Source organism: Pygoscelis adeliae, unplaced genomic scaffold (genome assembly GCF_000699105.1).
Source record: "Pygoscelis adeliae isolate BGI_AS28 unplaced genomic scaffold, ASM69910v1 Scaffold244, whole genome shotgun sequence".
NCBI lineage: Eukaryota > Metazoa > Chordata > Aves > Sphenisciformes > Spheniscidae > Pygoscelis > Pygoscelis adeliae.
In genome coordinates, this window is record NW_008824648.1 from 1623865 (window position 1) to 1634333 (window position 10469).

Sequence of the window (10469 nt, forward strand, 5' to 3'; positions counted from 1 at the left end):
TTCTGAATCCTGCTTGCTATGGTCATGTGTATGAAGAAAAGGAAAGGTTTTGTGGGTTTAATAGCTGACAAGTACTCCTGAGCAATTCTAAATCTACTAAACATATTGTTCAAGTGATTTAACAGGTAATTAGCAAGCAAATAACTACTACAAACTCATATGTAGTGCCTTGACAGTGGAAATATCTTTTTTTTTTTTTTTCCCCCCCAGAATGTCATACCCGGGTTATCCCCCGTCTGGCGGCTACCCTGCTTTCCCTGGTTATCCTGTAAGTATGGCTCTTGAATGTGTTGCATTCCTAATGTATTTATATTCTGTGAATACCCCTTCTTACTATGCTCTGTGTGTAAATAGTAGCTGTCTGTTCATATACAGTATTCTGTAGAGATTACGGTCTTTGTTTTCATCTATATATCCCTGAGGATGACTTTACAGTTGTCTCATAAGAATTCCAAGAAGGAAGTTTAAGACTTTTTTTTTTTTAATGTTGCCTATTGTTCCAGAAAGGTTTTTGATTGTTTGGTCTTTTTTTAGTTTATCTTTGTCTTGTGAGTTTGTTTTTATTTATATAGCTAACTAGCTCAGCAAATAATTTTTTTCAAGTATCAGTAGCTTTTACATAAATGTGAAGGCCTTTACGTACAGGGTCAGAGGTAATCTCTGAACCAGTCTCTACCACAGTCTCTACCAAATATTCTGCATACCCGTATCCCAGGATTTACAGAGATGCTGAACAAACTTCAGTGGCCATTACCCTCAGGAAGAGCTTGGAATGCTTTACTCAAGTAGCCCAGCTTTCATACGGCACCAAGTAAATATTTTTCTGAGGATAAAGGACACCGTATCTTGACTTTGACCCCCTATACTTCAGCTGCAGGACTTTGTTCCACCTTCAGCTCATGACTGAATGGACTAAAAATTCCAATGAAACTTAATGGAAGGCTGGAATGTATCAGGTGTGACTGATACTGCAGTCTTTTTGATATGCCTGCATTGTTTTTCAAAGCTAGATGCAACTGTGTGCTTTTATTAATATGGCACTGATCATACTGCAATTGTGGGAATATTATATGGTCTGTTTTTTATGTAGGACAGAACTAGACTGAAGCATGGAGCTCAGCCTGGATCCTGTTAAGATACTGAAAAGCTATAAATACATGCAATAAATTATCCAATTATTTTGCTTTACAATTTACCCTTACTCCCTCTGAAACACTAGTCAGTCAAACTAAAGACAAACATGTTAGAAACCAGACTTTCTTAACTCCAGGATTTCTTTTCCCCGCTCAAGGTTCTGCTGAATCCTCATGATTGTAGCTGTAATTCATTTTTTACTACATCTGAAAATAGTTTTTTTCTTAGCTAGCATCTAAAATGTAGCCAACTTCAATGGATAAGTTTAAAAGACCCTTTAGATTCGATATCAATGATTCTAAGGTTTCCTAATCTCATTGATGAGGCCCAAAGTGATAACCAGTACAAAAAAACAATGTGAAGTTATTTTCTTCTGCAGTAGTGATAGTTATCTGAGCAGGGCTTTTGAGGATCCTAATTTTGGATTTGTGACTCTTAAATTCCATTAAAATCTTTTTGTCGAGTCTGGCAGAGAAAGGTTAGACTGTACCGCTGGGGAAGAGAATATTATATAGCCCGGGCACGGTAATCTGGGGGTAGAAATCTTGGGGCAACCAAACCCGAGGAGAACGTTTGAGCTAGACTTTACTGCTTTGCAGTTCATTTCTGTTTTCTGGGCTCAAGAATGAGCGTGTACTGTATGTAATGTGTGACCCATATTTCTAAAGCTAGTCAGTAAAGATGATTCCCAGCAAGTGAGTAATGAGTCCATACATTATGCTTTGTTATGAAGCTGATTTTAAATACCTGATTTTTAAGATCAAGTATATGACTTTTAACTTATAGGGTTTTCCCTTAGAGATCCTGGTCATTCAAGTAAATATTTCTAACGTACATTAATGCTAATAGCAACCTTTGTGGTATGACTGGTAAGTCATACATGTAACAAAACAAAGGCATATACATGTTTGACTTGTTCTTTTTATTTAAAACCTGTAATAGGTGTTCAGTCTGACTTAGTGGTCCAGATTTAGTCACTGAATGTCCATGCTTTATAACCTGGATTCCAAAGGAAATGGGGAAAAAAAAACCCAACACCTCTTGTAAGTTCTAACCATGTAACATTTGAAGATACTGGTTGTGCAAGAGAGGCAGAAGTTTCAAAGATACTAAGCTGTTAAAAGTCCTATAAAAACAGGAGGTGAGCTCCTAATGATTCATAGAGAGCAAGCCTAGGTGAGCTCACCTCTTACTTATGTGGGATAGAAGTAGCAGCTTAACAGTCAAGGACCAGAGGTCCTGGTGGTTGACAAGTCGTATGTGGCTCAGCAGTGCGTGTCCCCGGGGGGAAGGCTAATGACGTACCAGGCTTTAGCAAGAGCAAAGCCAGCCGGTCAAGGGAAACAATTATTCCTCTGTGCTCAGTGCTCACGAGGCCACATCTGGAATACTGTGTCCGGTTGTGGCCTCCCGGTACAACAGACAGATGGACAAACAGGAGCGTGTCTGCTCGCCTGGAGAAGAGAAGGCTAAGTGGAGATCTGTTCAGTCTTCTGCTACGTAAGGAGGAGTGATAGAGACACTGGAGCCAGACTCTTCTCAGAGGTACACAGTGAAAGGGCAGCTGGCAACAACCACAGGTTGTAACTGTAATTTGATTTGAGGAAAACACTTCACCATGAGAGTAGAGAGGCTGTGCATTCGCTGTTCCTTGGAGATACTGAAGACTTGACAAGGCCTTGCGTGACCTCATCTAACTCCGAAGCTGGCCCTGCTTTGAAGGTGGATGGGATCAGAGCCTGTCCAGAGGTGCCTTCCACCCTGCAGCACTCTTTGATTCTGTGTCAACATGTGTGACGCATCAGAAAACCCAACCAGGAGGCCCCCATCCGGGCTTCAGGAATTCTGCTGCTGCCACTTCAAGTGCCGAATCTAATGACATAATTCACGTTATACACATGGACGTTTTGGTAGCTTGAGAGTTTTTACTTCAATGTCCTGTTAAGCAGGCGTACAGACATCCCATTTTTGTGTTTCAGCCGACAGGACAGGAGTCTGTATATCCGCCAGCCGGTCAGTACTCCTATCCCGCCGTTCCTGGAGGATACCCTCCGGCAGGAGGAGGGACCTATCCTGCAGCACCACCGAATGCTGGGTATCCAGGGGCAGCAGGATATCCTGCCCTGGGGGGCTACCCTGCCCCCGGGGGCTATCCTGGAGCTCCCCAGGCTGGAGGAATGCCACCTTATCCTGGAGGTAAGATCCTTTATTAGAGTACCCCTCAGGAGTGATTTCTGGCGGAACCATTCCCTGTGCTTGGTAGAAGTAGTAAAGAAAAGCAGCTTTGTTCAGCGATCGATTTAGGCAGCAGCGTGTAGGCAGCCAGCCAGATTGCTATCTAGCAGTAAATACCTGCGTGCCGATGGCAGGGCCTCGGTGGTTTTGGGCCACTGCACAGACACAGAGAAATTAGTCTCTTGCATAGCTCTACTCAATAGCCTGGCTCATGTTGTGTCTGAAGTCAAGTACAAAACATTAAGCGTGCTAAAGTCTCTTTCTTCTTCTCCTAGCTCCTACAGGCCCTGGGTTTGGTGTGCCTCCCGCTGGCCCTGGCTTTGGTGGCTATCCGCAGACTCCTGCCCAAAGCTATGCTGGAGGTGGGCCAGCACAAATTTCAGGTATGTCATATATAAGAAACTTTAAGCATCCAAGGTTAAACCAAGAGGTCCCAGGATAGGTAGTAACAAATTAGGCCCTTACCTTTGTTACTTTTAGCTGTTGAGGTTTGCATGCTGTACACCTGCTACCATCTTTCTTGACAAGACCACTGAAGGGCTGATGAGAACCATCTCTGTAGGTGCTACATCCAAAAGGGATGGCTGTCACCGATTAACGGTCATGATGTAGTGGTTTAGGTGCTTATCCTTCTTCAAACTGCAAGTATCTGATGAGAACTGTGAAATCCAGAGTCCACATTCAATGAGTATCTAGCTGTTCTGTTATTCTCAAAGAAATGGATGCATTTTTCAGATCTGTGCGTTCATGGTGATCCCTGGCCTAGTGGGGGAAGTGGAAAGGAGAATGCACATAATTGCTTAAAAATGGTGCAGTGTTTTTAATGCTTTGAGTGGTCAGTCGCCATCAAGATGATTTTTGTCCTGGAATGTGTCGGTTGTGTTTGCAAGAAATTCAGAGCGGCAAAACCTTTTTTTTAATGATTGCTTTGTTAACTCTAATAATAACTAAGCTGCTGTTAAAATGGTAACAATTGTATGTACGTATTATGGACAAAAATAAAATTCCAGTACAAAGAAATGTAGTTGTAGCTTTTGTATTCACAGTGCTTCTGATGACAAAATGAGATTCCTGCAATTCTTTTTGCACCAATGAATTTAATTGGTGCAAAAATCTTAATATTTATCGTTTACATGCTAGACATTTTGAAGTGTATAATATGAGTTTAAAAGAGAGCACAGGACACGCAATCTGCATTTGCATGGGCTATCTTGGCTTTTGTCAAAGATAGCAATATTTAATAAGGAGAGATCCTTCCAGTTCCCACAGCACCAGTAAATTTAGTATTTTTAGAACTGCCTTGCTAGTGTGCGTACCAGGATGCGTCTGTGATTGCTTCTTCCCATCATTCCCAAGGGCAAGAAGTTCAGTTACTGATCATGATAGGTAGCATTACTTAGGAAACAGCTTTTGTGCAGTGGTAGGTCTGTAAATGGCTTTATTTTCAGATTAGATAGCATTTACATAATAAGAGGAGACCTAATTAATTAATTCCTTTTATCTTGTTCTTTATTTTCGGTAGGATATCCTGGTGGACAAGCACCATCACCAATGTCTGGTCCGGTATGTGCTGTATCCTCTGCTATAATCAATCTTACGTGGCTTCTGTAGTTTTAATGTTTTTACAACTGGTTTCCAACAATTTACAGCGTGTTCTGCATCAAGAGTTCCCAGCTACACTCAGAGTACAACCTGAACAAAATCATAACCCTGTATCTGTGTATACTCGCTCATCAAGTAGATCTTCATCCATACAGCTGGGTAAAGGCATCGCTTTGGCATTGGTGGGCCAAAGCTGTTCAACACAACTAAATGTCGCCCTGATCCTGTGTTAGAGAAAAAACAGGGAACTAATGGACAACTCCTTCTGAAGTACCGATTCCAAAGTTGTGAATTTAATTTGAATTTATATTGTGCAGGGTAGCTAGTTACATGTGACTCTTACTTTCAGCCTGCAGTAATGGTTCAGTGTACCCAGGGCACAATTCAAGCCGCTCCAAACTTTGATGCTGGAAGTGATGCAGAAATTCTACGCAAAGCTATGAAGGGGTTTGGTAAGTAAGCAATAGAAGCTTACATTTCTGTTGAGCTAACTTCTTAATGCCATTTTGTCCTTTTCTTCAATTTTTATTTCACCATACATTTTTTCTCCCCAAGCTTTTAAAAAGTTACACTTTCGAAACGACTTGGGCAATCGAGTGGACGGAGTTACATAGCAAATTTGGTAGACTTACATGTAGTCCTTTATTATGTAACTATGCCCAAATGCAAGGTTATAAAATGCACAGTCTCGGAGGGATTATTACGAGTTCTTACATGAAATTGCCCTTCTGTTTCCAAGGAACTGATGAGCAGGCTATCATCAATGTTGTTGCTAACCGCTCCAATGATCAAAGGCAAAAAATCAAGGCAGCTTTCAAGACTATGTATGGCAAGGTATGTTCACTAGTTCTTTGAATCAGTAACCAAACCCAAACTTTCAACTGCTGCTTTAACTGCCTGATTGCATTTTAGTCCTGGGGAGTGCTTTGGGCATTTTTTAAATGCACTTCTTTTGGTTATATTCCCTGTGTAGCGGGGGACATCTGGTATTTAACACGGTGTTGTCCTGATACCTGGCAGAAGCAGGGGTGGGGGAAGGTTGGGGGCTGGCTCTGTCTCTGACCAAACAAGAAGCTTCTCTGCTTTTGTGATGTTTGATAGATAGAAAATAATCAAGCTTAAACCGTCCTTGTATTAGTGTCTGAAACTATGGAGTGAGTTACGCACAAAAACCAGCACTGAAATCTGTTTTTCTTAAGAAACAAACGGAGAAACTGGTTGAGGATTGGTTAGTCAATAAAAGGCTGAGATAATTTAATTTCTTCCCTCTGTCATTTTTTGCAACTTAAAGTGAAATTTTATAGTTGTGGCATTTTTCAGGACCTGACTAGGTCCTAATTAGTGAGGAGATAACGGAGAAGAGCTGAGCTGTCAAAGTTTTGGACAGAGGGAAGTTCTTTATAAGAAATAAAGCAAAAGCTTTACAGGAAAAATGGCACAAAGGTAGAAATCAGTCACAAAAGTAAGTTCTAGTCTGACTTTTCTTCAGTATATAATCTACGTGGCTAACACTCTCCAAAGCCCTTTTTGTGTTTATAATTGAACAGGATTTAATTAAAGATCTGAAATCTGAGTTAAATGGAAACGTGGAAGAATTGATTCTAGCACTCTTCATGCCTGGCACCTACTACGATGCCTGGAGTTTACGTCATGCAATGAAGGTATGGTTTTCCTGTGAACGACCTAGTTTAAAACCGTCTTAAAATGCTCATCTAAGAAAAGAGAATACCTGATCCCTGCATTGTTGAAAAATCCTGTAGTGGCAAACAAATTTCAGGACTGCGGGGCTTAAAATTCTTTTCTGCTGGATGAGCCAATTCAGAGCAGCTCTCCCATCCAGCAGAGGATGAAACGCTGCAGGACAGAACTTTGTTCTCTGCCACTTGGTCATAATTTTTGCTAGAACCTAGAAAGGGCCAGGGTGCCGTTAAAACTGTAACCGCTGTTTCAATTGAAGGTACGTATCTCTCCTTACTAGGAACAAACGGTTGTTACTGAAAGATATTTTTGGATTATCCCAGGTTTTTTCCAAAAGGACAATGAAAAAATATTTTCTTAAGGTCAGATGATGCATGTATCTCTTCAAGTATTAAGACTGCATTAGAGATTAGGTGAGGTAGTTGGTTTAAACTTTTAACTCAGGTAAACTGGTACATCCAGTTTACCAGAATTTCTTGCTTGTTTGAGCTGCAGCAGCTCGCAGGTGGCCAATACTGGAAACGAGTAACTTAACCCACATGAACGCAGACCTTCTAAAGCATGTGGTGCTAAAATGAAGATCCGGCTTTAGTGGAGGCAACAGCCACTCTTGACCATTTAAAAAAAAACTTATATTACAACATTACCTAGAAGCCTCACATAGATCCACTCCTATCTAATCCTTGCCTGAATAGAGGTGACCGTGCCAGTAAGATCTCATTGTACACAGAACTCAGTTAATTTTTATTCTGGCGAGAGGGAAGTATCTATGAACAGTTCCTGCCCGTACTCCATGTTGAGGAAGCGGCCACATTTGGAATAGGGAACACACCTGTACGCTGACCAAAACAGAATTTACATGTGTATCTTTGGCTTTAATGATTATCATAAGGCTCTACGTTCCTCCAGTACGTTTCCAGATTAAGGTTGCCAAAGAATTTCCTTCCTAAACCATTTTCCATTTAACTTTGGCTGATGTCGCTATTGTGGACGTATAGTTCTGGGGTATTTTTTTGAACTGGTGCAGATTTGAATGTTTGAGGAATCTTCATTCCATTTTAAGTATATAGAAGACTTGGCGCGTTCACACTGCAAGGATTACTGTTCTTACAGTGTCGATTGTATTAAGTTTTGAAATAACAGATGACTGCTTAATTTCACAGTTGAAGGAAACGGAATAGGTAGTGCTTTGTAGTTATGCCCTCTTTTCCTCTGCCTCCAGGGAGCAGGCACTCAGGAGAGAGTGCTGATTGAGATCCTCTGCACAAGGACAAACCAGGAAATACGAGAAATAGTGAACTGCTATAAATCAGAATTTGGAAGGGACATCGAACAAGACATCAGAGCAGACACTTCAGGACACTTTGAACGATTACTTATATCTATGTGCCAAGTGAGCTTTAATTTTTTTTTTTTTGGTAAGATAACGGTGTACAGTCTGACTTCAATGCATGTAGTCATAATGGCTCCATAAACAGCCTGTGTATGCTTAGCAAGAGCCAGGTTTTTAAGAAATTAGCCCCGGGCCATTAATTTATTCCCTAATGACAAGACACGACACTTCAGTCCCTCCTCAAGGGAGGAGATACTTCCTATCTACAAATCTATGACGAATTGTGTGACCTAATTTAGCACCCTGTATTAATCTCAGAGAACTTACGTGTAAATACTTTTTTGTGCAGATGTGATCAAGTGGTACTATAAAGCAGTGCTCCACACCGCTGTTAAAGCAAGATGCTTATTATTTTTTGCATACCTTAACACCATAATTTGGGTGAATCTGACAGGATCACCTTTATGGTATGTAGAATACCTGTGAGAATCCCTACGAACAAGCTAAGAGGTACCACAGGGCAAAACTTGCCTCCCAAGTTACACCATAGCCTGCCTTCCCTTCGCATCACCAGAATTAGGGAGGTGCTACTATTGAACTCAGGTGAACACGGGAGCTTGCTTATCCCGTATCATTTACTAGGGCTGCTCTTGTGCTGAAGAACGGTAACTTGCAGTTATCCATGTTTAGGAAGAAATGTGTACCAGTGCAACACCCCACGTTTCTCTGAGCAATCCGCCTATTTGCTGTTAGAATTTCTCTGACACTTCTCTATCTCGTTTACCTCTACCTTTGAGTTCAGCTATGCGCTAGGTATTTGGATTAGAAAGTAAAAATCCACAAGAAAGCAAACCTTGAGAAGCTTATGCTGCTAATTTTTATTTTGATAAATCCAGTAGTTTACAATAACTGACAAGCACATCACTTAAATATTACATTAACCACTATAGATAACAGCAGTATTTGAGAGCATGTATTCAGCCTACTCAGCCAGTACATTTAGCAGTATCCATCCATGCACTGGGCAGCAAAAAAGAAAAAAAACCAACAAAACAAAGCACATAAAATGTCATATAAGCCCTACTGACATATTACAACTAGAGTAAGTGCTTTCTGGAGACATTCCTACTTGAAATTAGCAAATTCTAAATAAAATAGAAGACCTGAGATATTTCAGGTGTTCACATTCAGTAAGATAATTCGTTAGTTCGTTTGGGAAGATTCTTTGCAACTTGAAGCCTAGAAACAAACAAATCAAGAGAAAGCTTACATTATTAAGTAAAATAGAGAATTAAGTACAGTACTTAATTAGAACTATGAGATGGTACGTAGGGGTGAAATTATCTGAGTCCGTATATCTACAGTTTAAAGCATGCCCTCCAGATAGGGCTCTGGGCCACTTTTGTATTTGTTGCCTGTAAGAAATATTAAACCAAAGAGTAGTTTTAAAGCAATGCAATGTATTTCAAACTGGTACTACTCTTTCTGCTTCAAACTTTGAAGATACATGCTTGGGGTCTACGCTGCAGGCAGTTAAAGCATAGCCTTCTCTGTGTAATTGCATTTGACATCTGCTGTCTTTGCTTTTAGGGTAATCGGGATGAGAATCAAACTGTGGATTATCAAAAAGCTCAAGAAGATGCTCAGCGTCTGTACCAAGCAGGTGAAGGAAAACTTGGGACTGATGAATCTTGCTTTAATATGGTTCTGGCAAGCAGAAGTTTTCCCCAACTGAAAGCAACAGTTGAGGCATACTCCAGGGTAGGAGTTCTTCACTGATTTCAAATGAGCTTGGTCAGTGTATTTTAAATTAAGGTTGCTGTTGTTACTGCATTCCATTATCCACATATTAATCTCATTTATTTGTAGATTGCTAATCGTGATTTATTAAGCAGCATTGACCGAGAATTTTCTGGAAACGTGGAACGTGGTTTGAAGACTATTTGTAAGTGATACGTTCTTCCCTCCCCTAATCCCTTAGGAATTAAACCTTCTAAAGGTAGTTGAAGAAGAATCCAGTTCAACGCTGGCCATACGGCAAACGAACACACAATCTGAGACTCTGCTAGCACAAAAGTAACTTCAATTATTCAAATTATTCCCTTTACACTTAACTGGAGAAAATAAGCACCCACCATGAAGAAGTCAGTTTGAAACAAGAAAAGGCTACATAGGAACTACCTGTCACTTCTCTGGGAGGGCAGGCAACTACGCAGAAACAAGGGTCACGGGTTAGTGCCTGTAGTTGTATTTTCCAGAGCTCCGCGAAGCGACGCCAGTACCAGGGTAACAGAGCCCTGACTCTGGTTGTGTGGCTCCTCGGCAGGGACAGCTGAACCCCCCTCACACGTGATCTCAGAACCAACTTCAGGCACAGTTCCATTTCCACCCCTCTTCCCCACCACCACCTACCCCCAAAAAGCTCAGTATTTGCTAAGGAAAACTTCAGCAAAATAGAAGACCTGTT

General features: G+C 41.0%; 1 protein-coding gene across 2 annotated transcripts in view; it reads left to right on the forward strand.

Moving 5' to 3' along the window:
* The first annotated feature begins 205 nt into the window (after positions 1-205).
* Positions 206-10469, forward strand: part of ANXA7 (annexin A7) — an 11935-nt gene continuing 1671 nt past the window's right edge. The window contains exons 1-10 of one of the 2 annotated variants that reach the window (XM_009322437.1): positions 206-268; positions 3114-3330; positions 3645-3752; positions 4889-4932; positions 5321-5423; positions 5711-5805; positions 6519-6632; positions 7892-8062; positions 9593-9763; positions 9872-9947. In XM_009322437.1, the coding sequence (XP_009320712.1) occupies positions 212-268; positions 3114-3330; positions 3645-3752; positions 4889-4932; positions 5321-5423; positions 5711-5805; positions 6519-6632; positions 7892-8062; positions 9593-9763; positions 9872-9947 (1156 nt within the window). In that variant the 5' untranslated portion in view covers positions 206-211. The remainder of the gene's footprint in view (positions 269-3113; positions 3331-3644; positions 3753-4888; positions 4933-5320; positions 5424-5710; positions 5806-6518; positions 6633-7891; positions 8063-9592; positions 9764-9871; positions 9948-10469) is intronic. The other variant, XM_009322439.1, reaches the window with a different exon arrangement.